This window comes from Puntigrus tetrazona, chromosome 16 (assembly GCF_018831695.1).
Source record: "Puntigrus tetrazona isolate hp1 chromosome 16, ASM1883169v1, whole genome shotgun sequence".
NCBI lineage: Eukaryota > Metazoa > Chordata > Actinopteri > Cypriniformes > Cyprinidae > Puntigrus > Puntigrus tetrazona.
Window position 1 is genome coordinate 17,329,001 of NC_056714.1, and position 20,336 is coordinate 17,349,336.

The following is a 20,336-nucleotide window of genomic DNA, read 5'->3' on the forward strand; positions in this document are numbered from 1 at the left end:
CTGTTATTCATTATATGTTATAAATCAGCACACATGGTTACCTTTCCTGCCTTTTCTGTATTTTCATTTGTGTGTGTGTGCTTTGGGGTTAATGTGAGGGTTAACGTGAACTTTGTGGTTAAACAAAAAGGGTTTAAGTCAAAGGTGAAGGGTCATTCATCATGACCTGCTTCAACAGCAGTGGAGATTTTGTATTTTGCATTTCCTGTTCGCCGCTTCAGGCATTGTTCTCAGACAGAACACAAAACAGACACCCTTTGCAAATTTGGAAACAATTACTTTATTAATTGCATTATTTGAGAAACAGTTAAAATGACAAATAGTAACACAGAGAATTAGAATCTGTCATTCTGATGCTGAAAAAAATGGAAAGATTTGTGAACAGAATTCCCCTTTACACTATATTTCTATATTATATTACTTCCAAAAACATATGCTGTTTCTGTGTGAAACTGATGTTACATTCAGGACCCATTAGAAATGTTTTGATAACTTGGGTGGGCACCTTATATCCCTTTAGTGAGCCCTCCAAACTCTGCATTTACTCCCAATCCGATTAAGAACATTTCCATCCAGACATCTACAGGGAGGAGTTAGTTTCTGATTTTTTTGGAGGGTAAGAAAGAAATGGATGGAAGTGTGATTGTATGTCAGGTGAAATGAGAGAGAAATTCAGAGCTGGAGGTAAAAGAAAGGATTGCATTAGTTGGCTGTGGTCCGACATTTCATTGGCTAGAGGATGAAGATGACTATAACAGACTCTATCGTCATTAAAGTTTAAGTGCTTGAGCTTCTTCCATCTCCTCCTTCAATCTTTCCTCCTCCTATTAACCTATTCGTGCGGTTAAGACCTCTGTGTTGTGGTGGCCAGAGGGTTCGACCTGAATATTTTGGGGTTGACTCTTGTTGCACGCACACACATTTACACCTCACTGCCGTTCTGAGGAAGTCGCTCAAAGTGAGCACAAACGGACTTTCCAGATGTGAGAATGTAATAGATTGAATTATTCTGTCATCATCTCTGCCTCACAGATACAAGGTGAGAGCTCAGGCCTTCGGGGTGTGCGTGTGTCTGTCAGTCTGCTTAAGTGTGTGTATGTTTCTGTCCGTTGTGTTCGAGGTGTGTTTTCTGTCACAATACCAAAAACTGCTGACTCTGGCTTACAGTGGGATCTTTGCCAAGGGTGTCTCGTTCCTGAAGGCAGGACCTGATGGAACGAGAAGCCAGTGATCAACCTCAGTGAAACAAGAATCAAAGCCGCAGTCTCTGAGCACTCATTAGGGTGCTGGAGCTGTTCTGGAACATTCCTGCATATGAGTCTCTGAGTTTGCCTGACTGAAAGCATCCCTCCAGGACCGATTTGTATTCTTCCTTCCTATTAATGCTTAGTACAATTCATAAACTGAGAAGAGGAAGTGTTCTTTTGCTCAAGCTTGATGAAAGACCAAATGAAACCGACTTTGTGTGAAGGTTAAAGTTTAATGATTCGTTTTTAGAAATTCTATACTTCTATCACAAAAACTATTTCACCACCAAAGAAATCAAATGTCTAATATTGTAATATAGTCTGAGCGGGTGTCAGAATCTGCTTTTTTTGCTATCATTTATATTGGTTCAGTTATACATACTAGTTTAATGAGATGTCACAGATGAATGAATGGTTATAGCTTTAACAGAGGCCACAGAGGAAGCAAAAGACTACAAACACACACACACACACACTGCCAATATTTCCACAGTTTCATCTCAGGTACAGGAGTACCTAAGAATTAGTAAGAATGCTACTTTTGTTATGTTAAATTATTTAAATATCTAGATGTATGTTGCCTGTATTATTATCATACACTAAGGAAGAGAGAAAAATGGGATCAGGAGGTACATTATGTTATGCAGAACATCTCATGTAAACAAAAAAAAATTACATGTCGATAGATGGATAGATAGTTTGATTAATTCTGTCGCATTTTGTGGCATAAGCTGGTTTGTCTTACTTCACATTAGGGATCGGATCACATTGCTTTTATTAAACCTAATTGTGTAATACTGTGAAGGCCCTGGTTTATTTAAACTACATTACAACTCCTTCACTGCATCACATTAAAATCTCATATGGGTCGAAAGTCAGGTTTATCATGCCCACTTTCATTAAAAGAAGAGGGAAACTATTCAGTGTGCCGTATTTACCTTCACCTTAATCAGATGTGGCTCTGTGCACTTCTGAGTAGAATGAGATTAAAGCCTCACACGTTCTCCTTTCAGGGACGGCAGGTGATGTAAGATTCAAGGCTAGTAGAATGAGAAACGGGTCGACGAATCTTTGATGGAGTCTGCTGGAGACCCAAATCACTTCCAGCTGCAGTGTGCTTTGAAGCTTTATGATCCAGCCACTCGTTCTCTTTCTTCCTCTTGCTTTTGCAACACACATTTTTCTGTATCATATTGTGTCCGTCCCGCAGCTCTAAGTATATGTCTTTCTTTTTTATAGATTTGCTGGTCGGTGCATTTGGAGTGAGTAAAGTTGTGGCCTACAGGTGAGAAATCGTACACTTTATATACACCATATTAATTCAACATTGTCAAAATGTTAAAAAAAAAATTATTATGAATACTCATTTGTGTCCTGCTGCATAAAACGTTGTAACTCAATAGGAGTTATTTTTGATCAAATGATTTTGAAAAGCAAAAATATATATAATTTTATATGTATGTAACAGGTGTATAAATATATATGTAACAGTTTGTTTGTGTGTAGCATCACATATTTTTTCTGGCTTAAGCTCTCAGTTTTCTACACACATGCTTTCCCCATTAGAGCAAACGGCACAGAAAACACCTGTGTTTGAGGTTTAGCTGGAAGGAAACCTAATACATATGAAGTTTTTTTTCTTTGTTCTATCATACAATTGTAAGACATTTTCAAATTGCATAACAGAAAATATTGAAATGTCTGGTTTCATAATGCATTCATGAGGAATTCCTTAGCTTGAGTTGTCAGCGAACAGTATACAGACTTGTGGCATGTCCAGTCTGGGTATTCGAGACTTCGCTTGGGTGTTTTAGATCAGGTTTCCCTCAGAAATGTTTCAAAATAGTCCCTTTTTCCTGCCTCAAAGCCACCAAAACACACAGACACATTAACATGTCCCAGCACACACCCTCACGCACTAGCAGTGTTTTGGTGTCAGTGTTAAAGCGATTATCTGTAGTGGGCTCTGGTGTATTTATGTAAGCTAACATTTCCACTGTTAATCCAGTTTGAGTGCTAGTCTCAACAGGCTGAAAGCGAGATCGGAGCAGAACAGAGACTGACCTCATGTTAAGTTCTCATTTACTCAGCCTGTCTGATGTTCTATTAGAATAAGGCTCTGAATGTTTAGTTTCTGTTAGTTAAATGTTCTGTAAGTGAATCTTTATGTAATAGAGTGCGTGGAATGTTCATTCAGATATTACTGAAACAGTCATCCTGAGAAATTACAATTCGTTTTAAGCTAATTGAAAATTCTTCTTATCAGACATTTTGATATTCATGTTTGCGAACAAAATTGATATTAATATTTTACTTTATAAATGCACGTTCCTGGTCATATTGTGAACAATAACAAAAACAAGTCTTTTTATTACCTTCCTGAAAGAACTATCGCATATTGTTAACCAACAAACAAAAATGTATAAATGAAATTTTTGCGAACTAGTATTCACATTTAAATATCTAAGATAATAATAATAGATAAGATTAATAAAATGGCATGAAAGTCTTGATCCCCTCAGTGTTTACATTGATTATCCTGTTTCAAATGTAAATACATCACCTTACATATTTAAAACTTGTTGTGAACTGAAATGTACATTAATTTATTTAGACGTTAAAGAGTCTAATTTAATGGTTTTCTAATGTTTATGTGCAGCTCTGAATTCAGCTTCCCATTCAAAAAATCATATTAATTACATCAGTAATTTACTATTTATTATCCCGTTGTATTATCTCTCAATACTAGAGCAAGACCAGTGGTCACGGTGGACGCTCAGCTGATTTTGACACCCAGAATTCTCAACCCTGAGGACAAGTCTTGCCGCATACCCAATTCTGATGACATGGTAACCTGGTAAGTGTCAGCCACAATTATTCAGTGCTAGTTACTGAAGTTACTGACGCAAAGAGTGACTTTTATGTACTACAAAAACAAAAACATTTAAAGTTCATGTTTTGATTTATCTCTTCTTGATGAAGTGTTCGGCTGGTGGGACAGAAATGTTGATCTTTAGTCCTGGTTAAGGGTAAACCAAAGCAGTCTGGGCCAAAGAGCTATGACTGACTGGGAGGTTTAAAACCATGTGGTCTGTAGTACCACATTACAGCAGTTTTTGTCCTTCTCTGTGGTAAAACTAAGTGTTTCTGGAAGTCTCAGTGCATTCCTCTAAACCACGCAAACATACACACAACCCTGCATTCTTACCCCTTGTGTGGATGGACATTGTGTCCCACAAGCAGTTTTTGGGCCCCGTGACCGTAAACATACCAGATCTGTTTGGCTGCTTGGGGTGCATGTGCCTGTGTGTTAGGGTTGGCGAGAGGAAGAAAGAACTGGAGGTTTTGGAGAGACAAACGAAAGAACTAAAGTGTGGAATTCTGCAATAACAAAAGAGTAGCTTAGTAAAATAAATGTACAAACTCTGGTTGGAAATAAAGAGAGACAGAGAGAAACTTTGAATCACACAGATGAGCACAGAGAAACAAAACAAGACAGAGAACACAGCTTAAAGAGATCCAGAGGATGAAAAAAAACACCACCAAAGTTAAAGCATTACTTCACTACCAGAATAAAAATTTCCTGATAATTTAATCACCCCCATGTCATCCAAGATGTTCAGGTCTGTCTTTCTTTAGTCTAAAAGAATTTAAGGTTTTTGAGGTAAACATTTCAGGAGTTTTCTCCATGTATTGGACCTTAACAAGGACAGATGGGGTTGAAGGTCCAAATAGCAGTTTCAGTGCTGCTTCAAAGGACTGTACATAATCCCAGCCAAGTAATAAGGATCTTATCTAGCAAACTGATCTGTCATTTACCAAAAAGAAAAAAAAAGGCAAAATCACGCAGTCTTTAGATGGACAGATCGTTAACAGCTGGTCTATGTGGTAATACAGCACAACGGTCAGGACATCCAAATGCTTGCCTATTTTTCATCGTCCTCAAATATGACTTATCTGAAAAAACTATTAGCAAGTTTGGCCGCTCAACCTGATATATATGCACAATATATGCAATATTGAAGTGACTGTGAACTGTTTCTAGTTTAATTTGGACATATATTAAATGTTAAAAACTGTCTACATATATGCAGAGTGTAAAAGTATGTTAAAAAACCACACACACACACAAGGGTGCCATTAATACTCTGAGGAGTGGGCAGTAATTACAAATGGCAGATGGGCGGCCGAGTCAGAAAAGTTGCAGTGGGGTCAAAGCAGGGGTCGGTGGGGGTCAACCTCCGGGCAGTGGAGTGTTTGTACGTGCGTGCTTATGTGCTTACCATTGCCACGGGGGAAGAGAACTAACAAGGCATCATTAAATTATGTATAGTGGAGCCATTTCCTCCCTTAAATATGCATACTCCCTCTCCCTTCGCTCTCGCTGCACATCGCACACGTGACTTCGGCTGTGCGTTTTAAAAAGTACCACTACCTGGAGGGGTCATGGCAGGGTTTGCTTGGTTAGAGCACAATGCACAATGCTGGATTCCATCAAGCACGGCCTCATGGGTATTTCGTGTTGTTCATGAGGCACAGCATCCAGCTGTTTATCGCTAATTTAAACTCAGACACGCTCAATGCTGTGTGTGTGGGGGGAGGCTAATGGGGTGTTTCTGATTAGACATATTTGGGTTATATGGAATGCTATGCATCGGATTGGCCCTTTGGGCCATTAAGACTGCAGTTGTGAGTCCCTGAGCACAGATATCATTACACGTTCAACATAACGGAAATACAGTTATTGAGCACCAGATGGAGAGGTGTAAGCACGTTTTTATGCGCTCCCACCTTGCAACATGTTTGTGATAGAGTAGCATGTTTTAAACCCTCCGTCCTTGTTCTATTTGTGTTTCTTTGCAAATGAATGGCTAGTTTTACACACAAAAGCCCTGCAGCAAATGAACTGCCATCTTTAGATTCCAGTAAATTACTTGTGCGGCCCATAGCTGGAACATCCTGTGTTGTTTGTGTGGATGTGTTTGCATATTAGACTTTATATAAAATGCTGTTAGAATTTTTAAATACAATAAATTATTTGTATAAGATCTTTGAGAAAATGAGAGAATGGTTTTGTCCTTTTTTTACTGGCATCAACAGGAAGTCACTCTTGGGCCAATCTAATTGCTGGCCTCTATTACTAGACTATTAAAGAGAGGGAGGGATAGAGAGATGAAGCAAGGAAAGGACAGATGGACAAGAAAAAAAAGGCAAATTCGATTAAGTAATTAAATATTGAGGAGCACAGGGTCCCTTAGCGTCCCAAGTCTCCATTCAGCTCCATCTATAAACACTCCACCCATATTAACAATCCTAAATGTTGTCAGTGCTTTTAGGTTATGATGTCAAGTTATGGTGTACTAAATGTCTCTTTCACTCTTTATTTCTTTCTCTCAGTCTGTCAGTAAATGTGTGTGCAAAGATCTCTGGGAATGGTATTCCTGATCATGTAGGTAAGTGCATTTATTTTTCTGTCAAATAGATTGTTTCGGTAAATGGATATAGTCTCATCAACAAATGTCTTGAAGAAATTTATTTGGCTAATTATATGTGAAATGGATTTTTTTATTTTTTTTAAATATCTGTTAAAAGGTACTTGCAAGTAAATGAAATAGACATCCCATAAAGCATCCCAAATGACTTACACCAATCAGGTTTGGCCATAATATATAAAACTATTAACTTTAAATTTTTTACTATACATTTTTTTAAAGATGTGTACTTCTATTAAATTAAACTGAAGTGACAAAGATGTGTATGATGCTACAAAATTGTATATTTCAAATAAAAGCTTTTGAACATTCTGTTCATCAAAATGTATAATTTCTCAAACATATTAAGCAGCAGAACAACAAATGTTTATGAGCAAAAATTCAGCATGTAGGAGTGATTTTTTTAATGATGTCAATACAGAATGGCTGCTGAAAATTTTGCTTTTCCGTTAGAAAACAGTTATGTTAAATAGAAACAATCTTTCACAAAAAATGAACAAATATATATATATATATATATATATATATATATATATATATATATATATATATATATACAAACAGCTTTTACAGTTGTTTCCAGAGTAACAGGAAAAAAGAATGAGACTTCTAGAACTGTCATGCTGCACTCTGCATAATAATGAAAGAAAATGATTTCATCATCTAATACACATTGTCTCATGGTGCTTGCTGACAGGGATATTTTATAGTTTTCACTTCTATGTGTTGTGCTCGGTGTGAGTTTGTGCCTCTCAGCACTTGCTGAACATCTGTATGTAAGTGGCTTCAGTAATGGCCAAAATGGAGAAGGTGCCAAACTCAGTTAAACCAACAGGCAATAAAAAGCCTCTTTCCCAGCACTTCTGAAAGCAGGCCTGTTAAAAATCAGTGCGTATGGTTTCGGAGATGACAAAGAACAGGTGTAGCTGTGTGAGTGTGTGTGAGGTACACGTTTGTTGGAAGAAGCATTTGATTGTTGTTCAGAAGCCCTGGTCATTAACCTGTAGGAACGTGCAATTTTTATGGTCCAAAACCTGTTTGGTCCGAGCAGAAATTGCAGGAATTAGAGTCTGAAAAGGTGGAGCTAACAATAGCATGGCTGTCTTTCTCTTTCTCTCTCTCTCAGCTCTGAGAATGGACCTGCAGCTGGATTGGCTGAAGCAGCGCGGAGCAGTTAAGAGGATCTTGTTCATGGATTCCCACCAGCACCAGAGAAGCCAGCAGTTGGTTGTGGGTCAAGGGGACCGCCAGCATTGCCACAACTACTCTGTTTACCTGCGGGTGAGCCTTATAGTCCACACACAGCACAGAACAATGTTGAACTGGCCTCGTTCCTCATGATAAATTCTTTTTTTATCTTTACTACAACTGAACCCATGAGAAAGTTAATTGTGAGCCAAACCGAGCTCCTAGTGCAACATGGCTCATCTGGACGAAATAAGCAATGTGAGAACGCCCCTGTGAGAGTGCGTCTCAAAAATGAGACCAAAAACCCTGCTGGGCCGAGGTGACACAGGAGTTGAAGTCTGGGTGTCTTAAGTCTTAACACACAGGCCATGGGAAATACTTCTATTTGCCAACTCAATTTAACTTATTAAATCTCAGGCAACATGACAGATGTAAAGCACAACATCGCACAACATAAGAACAGAAATTAGAAACATGAAATTATTAAATAAGAATAATGCATCTGGTCATTATTTATTAATCATTACTAACATATCATTATTATTATTATAATTATTAAATAAAAAGTTTGATTTTCTTTTAACAAATATCCAACAACATGAATTATCATTATTTTATTGTAATATTATATATTATTATAGTAGATATACTAATAATTATTATTAATAATAATAATATATTTTGAATTATTTTGCTATACTATGTGACAGATATAAAGCATAAACACCTACACATAAAAATAAATTTGATCATTTTAAATATATAAAATGTTCGTATTGTGATTCTTAATAATTATAATATACATCTGTATTAAATAACTATTACATGCAAACATTTATTTTATAGTTTTTTATTTTAAGTTCATGATTAAAAAAAAAAATATATATATATATATATATATATATATATATATATATATATATATATATATATGAATCTAAAAAAATGCAAAAAATATTTTGAGTAAATATTTGTGTGGGTAACAATTTGAATGTGTGCAAATAATGAGTGTGTTTTTATGCAGCAGCATCACACTATAACAGCCTGGCAACCTTTCTATTCTAAAGCTTTTTTTCAAATCCTCGTAACTTAATAAATAATTAGATTTACTGCCCTTGGACCTCAGGGGCAATAATGGTCATACAGCTAGGATTTTTCTCTGTCATGTAAAGGAAACAGATTGATGTCAAAGGACGAAGATAATCAAAAGAGTAGAAAAGGTGAAACTAGGATGAGAGGAAGAGTAATTCAGTTCTGTTTGCAATGTCTGTCTATCTGCGTGCAGGATGAGGGAGAGTTCAGAGATAAACTGAGTCCTATCAGCGTGACACTGAACTACAGTCTGGACCAGAACTCTCCTCCACCTGGCCTACAGCTGCGGCCCATTTTGGACCACTACAGCAAGACCTTCCACCACGAGCAGGTCTGCGTGCAGCATGAATGTTTTGCATTGTTTGTGAGATGCTGCATGTGTGCATTCATATGCGCTTTACTAATTCAATTAGAACCACATGACATACAGAATTTAAATAAGGTTGTTTTTTTTAAATGAAAATCATGACAACATCTTCTTGCCTGATAAACATAGTTAAGTAGAGAGAAAGTAAAACATAAGTTCATTTCAGTGAACAAACAATCCAAAAAAACGGAAAGAGCTGATTTTTTTTCTCTCCCTTAGGCAAACATCCTGTTGGACTGTGGAGAAGACAACATGTGCATCCCAGATCTCAAACTGTCTGCTAAAATGTGAGTCAATGGGTCTGATGCAATGCACCAGTACAGTATATGTGGGTTCCATTTAACAATTGTTTTATGTGCAGTGTTTTATCATTATTCAGTTTGGTAATGTTTTATAGAAAGTCATTCTTTGATTTTGGCCTTATATAAGAGGTTTTTTACATGCAGGTTTGATCATTTATTTTTATAGGGATCAGACTGAACTTATAATCGGGGATGACAACTTGCTTATGTTGACCATTAATGCAGCCAATGAGGGCGAGGGGGCATATGAGGCGGAGCTTCGTGTGACCCTTCCACCAGAGGCAGACTACATTGGTGTGGAACGCAAACGTGAGGTAAAAATTACCCACTATCCTTTGTTACTGTACATATACTGTATGTATACTATATATTGTACTGTAATGTCTAATGCATGTTAAGGCTGGGTTTTAGAGTAACACAGCAGGACTAGACAGTAAAAACAACTTGAGTTTTGCCTTGTAGCTCAAATTTGGAGACTATTGACTTAACCTGACCTGTAGTTAACCCTAACTTTCATTGACCCAATAGAGCAAAAGCGGTTAATGTGTGTGTGTTTATGTGTGTGGGTGACTGGATATAGAAGTTAATTAATATTGCATTTAGCAAAAGTACTTTGTATGATGTCTTTTATTTATAGTTTCTCTGATCATAGAAGGTTTATTTTAGTCTCAGACTCTCATTGCTTTGTTTGGATTATGACTCACTCATTGTATTCACTTCCAGAAAACAGCTGCATGAGTTTATTTTGCTTATTATAGTGCAGAAATAATTAGCATTTAGTATGAATATTAGATGCAATATAGACTATTTATCTATCTATCTATCTATCTATCTATCTATCTATCTATCTATCTATCTATCTATCTGTCTGTCTGTCTGTAAAATCTATTCATCATACTCTCTATAGTTCGATCATTCTGTACTATTCAAGACTAAAACGGCGTTTTATTGCATTGCACCTGGTCATGACACAGTGTAATGTGAGCTCAGGTCTTGTGAAACATCAGATTTGCTAAAAACGTTAAATCCATCATGGTAAAATGCTAAATCTGTAATCCATTCTGACTCAGAGTTAAAAACACAAACACGAGTTCTACAGTGTCTTTGATGTAGTAATGAGGCAGGAATGCAGTGAATGTTGATCTAATTATGGGTAGAGTTTCTTATTAGCCGTGGTCTAAAACATGCCTCATGTCTAGGTGTACTCTGTAATGCATTGCTGAGATCTAACAGTCTGTTTATCTCATTTCATATAGTCCTACATTCACTTATCTTTTTTCATATCTTTGGCTGTCTGTCAGTCAGTCGTTCGTGCATCGCTGCGTCTTCCCGCATGAGACACTGGCGCTCCGTGGCACCAACCGCAAAAGATCCGATCGCTCTATGTCTGTCAGTTATGAGTTTAACAGATGCAATGTATAGCTGGTAATTGCAGCACGTGTTTGAGAGTGGCTCTTAATGCAATTTGCACAAGTACATTAGCTGCTCTTCTGGGAACAGACTGGTTACGGTTTGACTCTGTTTTGGTGAGAGGAAGTGGTTGCCAGAGGAGGGAGATGGAGGAAAAGAGAGACTGATGTAGGGGTTGACGAGACGACAGGAGGAGGGCCTCAGTGATGTATGAAGTGATTACTATCAGGGAATACATCATGTATTTTCTCTCTCTTGTTTCCTTTCCTCTGTATCTCTCTTGACCCTCCAGAGACCTGTTTTCATTGGCTCATGCTAGTTATTGACTGGGTTTATTATTGCCCGGTTTTGTGTTAAGTGATTTTATTTCTTTATTACATTTTTTAAATTATTATCTGTTTGTGTTCCTCAGACATTCATGTTTTGTTTTATATTTCATACTGAAGAGCTGAAATCTTTTTTTTCTCTCTGTCTCAGGATCTTCAGCGGCTGAACTGTGAACACAGGACAGAGAATGACACCAGAGTTGTGGTTTGTGATCTGGGAAACCCAATGGTGGCTGACACAAACGTAAGAGCCATCAGCTTTGGTTAATATGATGTAATGTCTGCATGAATGAAGTGAGCGAAACACACAACACTGTAGTAGTAGTACGATGACGTGAATGCTTGGCTTTGCAAGTGTGTGGTACATGCTTACATTATAGACATATGGTGAATGATGCGCTTTCTTGCATTACGTTGATGGTAACAAACCTCAGCACTCATGGGAGAGATAGGGTTTCTCTCAAATGTCTGTGTCATTAAACCAGATATGTTATCATTTAGGTAGCAAACTATAAACCTAACTAACTTGCTCAGCAATCTTCATTTCAAACAGTTAAAGATTTTTTTGCAGAAGCGCTGAAAATTCAATACATATTTAGGTTGCATTATAAATTGGATTTTGATGCATTAATCAACACATAATATTGGACTTTTGTTCATATGAGTGTGCATAGGTTGTATTCTTGCATACTTGCATATATTCAGTGACAGCTTGAATCCCTCAATGCACTAACATAAATGAGCAGGACAGAGGATTTTAGAGAGCTGAGAAGAGAGTAAGATAACATATCAGTTTGCCCTTTAATAGCCACATATTTAGCAGCACTGTCAGTTTGCTGAGACTTTGGGCCCTGTATGAGACACCTGCCGATGAATCGCACACACACACACACACACACACATAAACACATATCTCTTGATCCTGTTCAACTAAAACAGGATGCTGAAACTAAGGATTCAGCTGAATATTTTATTGCTAATGAAACCAAAGATTAAACACTAAACCCATTCAAAATTTTGGATAATTCGGGTCAGTTTACCCAAAAATGAAAATTCTGTCATCATTTTCTCACCCAGGTCACCATTGACTCCCATAGTATTTTTTTCAGTTACATTTTTTGGAAAACTGTCTATTATCAATAATGTGAATAATAAATAATTTCACAGTATTGCTGTTTTTAATAAATAAATGAAACAGATAAACTCTGGACACAAGTCTAATTTAGGAAATAAAAATATATATAATTTATACTTTATCATTTACATTTAATAATGTTTTTTTTTTAATTTGGTTTTTCCATTTTTCACTTTTTAAACATAAACCTCACTATTTTGGCTCAAAACAAGAAATTCTTGGTCGTATCTCGTGTTAGTTGTACACAAAAATCACTAAAATATCAAGGAAATATTTTTTGCTGTGGAACACTTAATTATCTATCCATCCAAAAGACGGAAACTATGTTTCTGTGTATGTCCTTACTAACCCAGATGTTTTTTAAGACCGCTTGCCTACTGGCCCCGTGGACCCTCGAGAATGTAGCTGTTATACAGATGTGTTCATTCATGTGCCATTAAGGACAAATATACGTCTCCCCGATGATATGAGCATGTGTGTTGACTAAAGAGAAAACACATTTTTTCTGCACAGTTAATAGTTTGATCATTTTTTGTGCGTTGCGCAGTTTTCTTCTCCTTCTCTCCTCTCTCTCTTTCTTCCCTACCTCTTTCTTCCCCGTTTGTCTGTCAGGTTGATGTTGAACATTGTTAATGAGAGTCTGGAAAACAAAACAGCGGGGAGAGAGAAAAAGTGGAATGATGGAGTGAGTGTGTGAAGGGAGGGTGTAAACACATTGGGACACAGTTTGAGGTTCAGTCTAAACACACTCTCCATCTATTTACCAGTTACCATGACAACCCGTCTCCAGCAATCCCAAATATCTCAGCCTGGGGTGCACTTATAACAGTCACAAAATGCACTCTTGACCTGTCACATATACTACTTAACACAGCATCCTGCATCTCATACACACACAAACAAACACACATATTCACATAGTCCAGAATATTTATTATTATTTTCAATTACAAATAAATGTACAGTGTTTTGTTGTTATCGTTGTTGTTTGCTATTTCTACCAGTAGAAAATTGTGAATAGCTTAATAACATTTATAAAAGGACTCTCTGTCTCTCTCATCAGTTTCCCATTTCCTCAAAGCCCTCCAGGTGCACTGTTCATTAGGCTCCAGTCCTCTTCATACCTGCTTCATCCATACTGAGCATGTACCTTTCATTAAAAGTAGGGAAGATTAAATTGTATAATTATCCTAAATTGATATATACAGCTGTACTTTATTTTTTTTAGTTGTAGGAGAAATTTTGTGACTTGGACGCAGTTCAAGACATAATATATTTTGGAACATATTATTAAAGCTTCTACATCTAAAAAGTGGCTATTTACATCTAAAATCTTAGCTGGCTGGATATAAATGAATGAATCTGAGTTACAATAACAATGGTCAGTTGTTTTGTGAATCCATGTATAGCGTTTAATTCATCGAGCAACATTGCACCTTTTGTGCAATTAAAATTTCCTTTGAGTTTCTTCATGGAACCACAGATGGCAATGAATATCTATTTTTAATTGTATAGTATTATTTACTAAATTATTGACTTTCTCCTGTTTCTGGGCATTCATTTTTGTTATGTATCTGACACACATACCTGCATCTTTATTAGCCAGTTTACTCCTCTCCTCTTTTGTTTGTTTGGATTGCAGTGCTTGTTAAAGCAATTGAAACGTAATTCGTCTGTAATTTGATGCATAGCTGGTAAATGCTTTGGCTCGAACAGTGCCAGCTCACTGAGAGCGGAGGCAGGGCAGAGAGGTTTATGACTGCGTTTACTACCGCAGGTCAAAAGATTATGCTGCTCATAAAATATAAATCAGAACATCACAACTGAATAGGCAAAATTTTACCTGAGGATGGGTGTGCAATATGAACCTGTGGTTCTTATTGCACACAACTGTATTAGTCAGTGTGTGTGTGTGTGTGTGTGTGTGTGTGTGTGTGTGTGTGTGTAGTCAATTGGCTGTATACTCAGAGGTCTGTGTTTTATGTCGAGTTGGCCTGTCACAGCGATGGATTGTAGGCTTGGATTAGAGCTTGTGGATTCATTCTGAGTGTCAGCATGTAAAATGCATAGGGAGCCAAAAAGAAAAAAATATATTTTTTTGTTGTTACAGTACTTTCTTCTGTCAAAGCCATTCATATGAATGACTACACACTGCACCTTGTATTTTCCTTTACCTTGTAATTTTATTTAAGTGTTATTATTTATTATTATTAATATATTATTTAATAATATATACTTTTTATAACTTTCATTTTAATGTAAGTTTTAGTCAGTTTAGTTTTAGTTTTAGTTCTTTTGACGTTATTATTAGTTTTTCTATATAGATGCAATTTATTTGGTTTCATTTTAGTAAACATTTAGGTAACATTTGAAATTATAATTAATTTTTTGAAAGATTTAAATAATATTTATTTATTTCAACTTTCTGTAAGTTACAGAAATCAGTTTTCTTTTTTTTTACTATAGTTATAGTTAATCATGATAAGACATGCAGTAAAACGTGAATTTGCTATGCCTTGAAAGTGCACAATTACTGCTTTTTGACAAAATATGTTTAGGGTTCAAATCACGTCATATGTAGTGAACAATTCTTGGCAATCAGCTAACTTTTATTTCAAACAGTGCCGTTTATAGGTTTTTGAATATGAATTCTTCATTCTTTAATATACATGAGGAGCAGGATCTAAATGACAGATAAACCTATTCTCATTTGTTTCTGGTTAGTATTAGCACTGACTACTTTTTTATCTGAATAACGGGGTAGTTCGGAACCTGTTTGGAAACAATCATTAAAGAAATAAAAGTTCTGTTGTCATTTACATGCCGTTCCAAAATCCAAACTTGTGCGAATGTCTTTGTTCAGAAGAGAAAGCGAGTTGTTTGGCTCTGTGACCTGTTAACATGTTCCAGATTCGAGACAGGCTTCGTCATGGAGCCTCCAGGGTTAAACCCACATGGGCCAAATTATCGTGGCACCAGCCGAGGAGGGTGACAAGGCCTCAGATCCCCACCTCACATACAACAAGCGAAATAAGAAAACACGTCATGAACTCGCACTCACAGAACACTCACACACCGTCGTCACTGGTGTCATAAAATAGTCGTACCACACATGGAATCAGTGTGTAGCCTGTGATCAAATGCAGTATGTTTTTACTTATTTTCTGTTTTCTTCCTTTTTCAAAACTTTCCAAACTATCCTCTCATAGCCCATAAAACGGAAGTCATAACCATGTGGTGCAGCTCATTCATCACAAATAGGGCATCACAGGACCAGTGTGCACAAAATATGTTAGACGCACCACTTCAAACAGTATTAGCCAGAGTTTTATACAAACCTATTCTCTGAAGTAGAAACCAGTTAGACTTTCAGGTTTGTAGAAGCGAAGAAAGAAATTAAAGACATTTAAAATGTACGGTTTTTGTAATAAAAATATTAGGCCCAAATATTAGAACAATTTTTTCACCCTTAATAAGAATAAAATCTGTATATTAGAATGATTTCTGAAAGATGAGGTGAGACCGAGTTTGTTATATTTTGTTTTGTATTTTTGTACATTTAAAGACTTTCTTTCACCTTAAAAAATCAGGGTTAACTGCTTCAATGATGTCTTTAGCTTTCTGGGCCTTGAAAGTGATAGTTGTGTGGGATGTGAATGGAGGGACAGAAACCTCTTCCATTTCATTACATATATCTTCATTTGTGCTTTAAAGATGAACGGAAGTCAAACAGATTTAGAATTTCAATTTTGGGTGAACTATTACTTTAAGGACAGGAAGTCATCAGAAGTGCTGTCCATAAAGCATTGTCTCTTTTGGCTCTTAATTAAAAAAACAAAAGAAATTTCTCCGTCTACCTAATGTGAATCTTCTTTTTTAATTCAAAATGCATTAAATTCACTGGTAGTGTTAAAATGGCTGTGTAAATGTCTTTTGTAAGCCATAATTCACAAATCGGACATGACTCGCCCCATCTATTGCTCTCACTGTGGTATTCAGTAAAGAAAGTTTCATGCTCTGTAAAATGAAACGCACTGAATGAGTTTATTGTTTCACCGACTCCTACCCATTTGAGTTAATGTCACATTAGGGTGATATAGATTCACAGAATTTGGCAGCGGTTAATGGCTTTAGTCTCTATCCACAGCACCTCGAACAGAAGGATTTTCCAGCGTCTTTCAAGCAATAAAATTATTTCTTGAGAGAGTGGGCCGATATTTTAGGCGTGATACACTCCTGATGACACTGTAAATAATAGATTGACAGGCTTATTTGTGGCTTACGTTATTCTTTGTTTTCAGTCAAGTACGAGCCAGCCATTTTCCTGCTTCCTGGATGCACTCTGCCCAGCTTTACTTAGTCAATCTGTAATCCATCTGAAAAAACGCCGTTGCACATATGCATTCAAACACAGCGCTTTTGATGTCTATGTTTATGCTGTTTCGAATGGAAACTGCATCTAACGTTTCATTCCTACGCTGTGAAATGCATTTAATCAAACACACTTGAGGAACTTGTGCATTTTTCCCATGTTATACACTAGGATCTGTTCTGAGTTTCATTAAAACTTTCGATTAAGAGTTATTGTCTCATTAGTGTAATTAGATGATTACTGTTGCCACAGAAACATATGAACCAAACCTTGTAAACTCCGACTAAGATGAAGTCTCATTTCTCAACACATGCATGAAGTTGCAGAGACGTGATCTTCATTTGATTTATCAACTCTCTGGGTTTTAAAATAGGATGCAAGACCACAAAAAGAGGCTCCGTGGCCAGTTCCTCTTTAAAGTTTAACAGCACTTGTTACTCTCACCCGTTTGTTATGAGGCGGCTTTGTAGTAAGGAAGGTTTCCGCCTGGGGAAACACATTTATGGGGCTCCAGAGTTAGCACATAGCCTTTAGCTAAAGGACTGGCCTTCATTATCCATCCCAGCAGCCATTATCAGACTTCTTCTAATGAACTACACCATATGGACACAGTTACAGCCAACGAGAAAGAGATGATTAGTGAAATTTTACTATTTGTTTGCGAATGAAGATTCCAGTGTTTAGACTTCGTTCAGCAGAGCAGAAAGACAACAAATGATATAAATCAGAGAAAATGGCTTTATAAAGACGTTTTTAAGAGCTGGCATAGTTTTGACTGTACATAAGGGCAAATTGCAATTACATAAATACATTGGTAATATATTAACAATAGGTTAACAATAGGGGTAACACAATTTTCACTAGTTGCTTATTAGCATGCATATTATTAACATATTGGCATGGCCATGTTCTGCATCCCTAAACCTACCCAATATCTAAACTCAACAATTACATTATTAACTATTAAGCAGTAAATTAGGAGTTTATTGAGGCAGAAGTCATAGTTAATGGTTTGTTAATAGGGAGAATTGGACCTGATAATAAAGTTTGTCCACAATAGCTGATATAAGAGCTAATGCAAAGAAAATAATGAGCTATACTCTTACATCATAAACTTGTCTTTGAGTGAAAAAAGGCTCTGTGTAAATTGCTGATAGTCGCAAAAATTAACATTAGCACTGTAGAATACTTGTTTCTGATTGGTCAAGCAAGATATTCAGTAGTTAGTAGAGATGGGGAAATGTAACTGTAATGTAAATTATGTACAGTAGTGATTGACTTTATAAGTATAAATATACTTCTTGCATGTTGCTTAAGTGATTGTTTTGTCCATTGTAGTTGCAGAGGTTTTGAGAAAATATGCAGATAAACTTCAGATTAAAATAATTTTGACTCAGTCAGCATTTGAAGTGGATCAAAAGATTTAACTAAGTTGTCATAAAACAAGAATACATTTTGGCTTTAAGACTTCGATGCAATCACCATACGGTGAAATTTTACCAGTTACAGTTTTTGAAACAAAAACAAGTTCAAGCCATTTTTTTTTTTTTTTCTTAGAAAATGGTGTCAAAGTCATGTTTTTATGTTTTTATTTCAACCATAGCTTGAATGTCACAAACGTTATGGTTATCCGAAAGTTGGCTTGTCTCTAGGATTTTTAAGAACAGAATTTTGGGGGAAAATGAAATGAAAATAGAAGCACAGCAGTCGAGTATCACAAGTCACTTTACTATGGTAAAAGACCTATTTTGAAAAATGACCCCAAGGAAGACACCACACTTGCAGTCATTTGAACATTAAGTGTTGTATATCTGTTCATAAAGCATCACAGATTACAGCATGCTGGCTCCTGTTCCTCTCTGGATTTATAACACAGAAGAAATAAATGAAAGTAATAGAGATTGAGGCGAATGAGATCATTTAAGCCAGTAGCTACTTTTCTTACGCTCTGATACAGCTTTATTATACAAGCTACATGGTTTATTTTGATAGGTGAACTGTCTTTGTGGGAAAGAAAGACACCTTCACAGTGTGTGTTATCAAATTACCGTCAAAGAAAGAGAGTCTTTTCCGCTTGCCACAATAAATCACAGTTTTTCTGCACTAAGCAGGTCAGTTTTAAAAAAATATTTGCAGAAATGATAGACAAGATTTATAGAGCAATACTGTCATGAAAAACTAATTTTGACAAAAAAATTGACGTTCAACCTATTTTTTTGAATTTCCTAAAACGTCCCAGTGTGACATCCGACTGGTTTTCCTAGATCGCATCACATTTGTTGGTGGTATAACAGCAAGTGAGACTGTCCAGACAGACCCCACACTCCTCCCCCCCAGCATGTAAGACGGCACAGTGTTAATTGTGGAGGGTTTTTCCTGTTTGAAACACTGGGGGTAGAGCTCTATTCTGTTTTACTGAGCACTTACAGATGTCCCTTAAGCTTTTGATGTCTTCATGTTTTTCCCTTTCTTCTCTCTCTCTCTCTCTCTGGCTGTAGTTGTCGGTTGGTTTACGGTTTTCTGTACAGCGGCTGGAAGATGCCCCTCCTACCATTGGCTTTGAGCTTCAGATACAGAGGTACAGTAAATATTGCCCTTCATTTCACCTGTATGCCAATTACAGACCTACGGGTAGCTTCATTGGTCTTCAAGTAAGCATAATGCATTGTCACAGTGATGATCTTTTACTCAAACACACACATTCATCGAAGTCCTTACATTCCCACTGGTCATAAAGTTTTAAAGTGAAAAGGCGTGTATGTCTGAGAACACATTGCTGGCGAACATTTCTGGTACCTTAACTTGTAAGTGGTAAGTGTTGTGTGTCACTTTGATGTATGTTTTAGGGGGTCATTTTGTAAGCAAGGGCCCCAAGTGTTGGTCGTTATAGAGTCAGGGCTTCAGAACAGGAAGCTGAGTGTTGATAAGATGTCCTTGCACGGGTCACAGAAAATGGATGGCATACCTAAAGAGACTCTGTTTGTCTATGTGTGGGTGTATGTAGAGAAAAAGTATCATTTGGAAAAATATTGGGGAGGAAAGTAGGTTCTCTGTTTTTTTGGTCACCTGTTTTGCCGTTATTAGAGATGGGTCGTAAGGGTCTAATCATCAAATGCTAGTTGAGTAATGAATTTGTCTATTTTACATGTGAGCAAAAGTGTTGTAAGGGTTACTCTGGAAATGTAAAAGGTTACAAATTACAAGTTACCATATTTAAAGTGTAATAAATAGTCTAAGTATTTTAGTTATTTTAAATAATTTAACTGATTACATTTGATTACTCTTTTGATTACTTTTCAAAATGTTTTCTCCTCTTAAAAAATAAAACGTACATAAATAAAACAATACAATTTTTATTATAATTTATATAATAATATTTTATTATAATTTTTCTGTTAAATAAGC

At 36.4% G+C, this 20,336-nt stretch overlaps 1 protein-coding gene across 1 annotated transcript in view; it reads left to right on the forward strand.

Annotated features, from left to right (window-relative positions):
- itga8 (integrin, alpha 8) overlaps positions 1–20,336 on the forward strand; it is a 55,132-nt gene that overhangs the window by 23,663 nt on the left and 11,133 nt on the right. Inside the window, exons 15-23 of the mRNA XM_043262035.1 lie at positions 2,487–2,532; positions 3,997–4,104; positions 6,645–6,700; positions 7,866–8,020; positions 9,213–9,350; positions 9,606–9,673; positions 9,855–10,002; positions 11,576–11,668; positions 19,430–19,509. Coding sequence (XP_043117970.1) covers positions 2,487–2,532; positions 3,997–4,104; positions 6,645–6,700; positions 7,866–8,020; positions 9,213–9,350; positions 9,606–9,673; positions 9,855–10,002; positions 11,576–11,668; positions 19,430–19,509 — 892 coding nt within the window. The remainder of the gene's footprint in view (positions 1–2,486; positions 2,533–3,996; positions 4,105–6,644; positions 6,701–7,865; positions 8,021–9,212; positions 9,351–9,605; positions 9,674–9,854; positions 10,003–11,575; positions 11,669–19,429; positions 19,510–20,336) is intronic.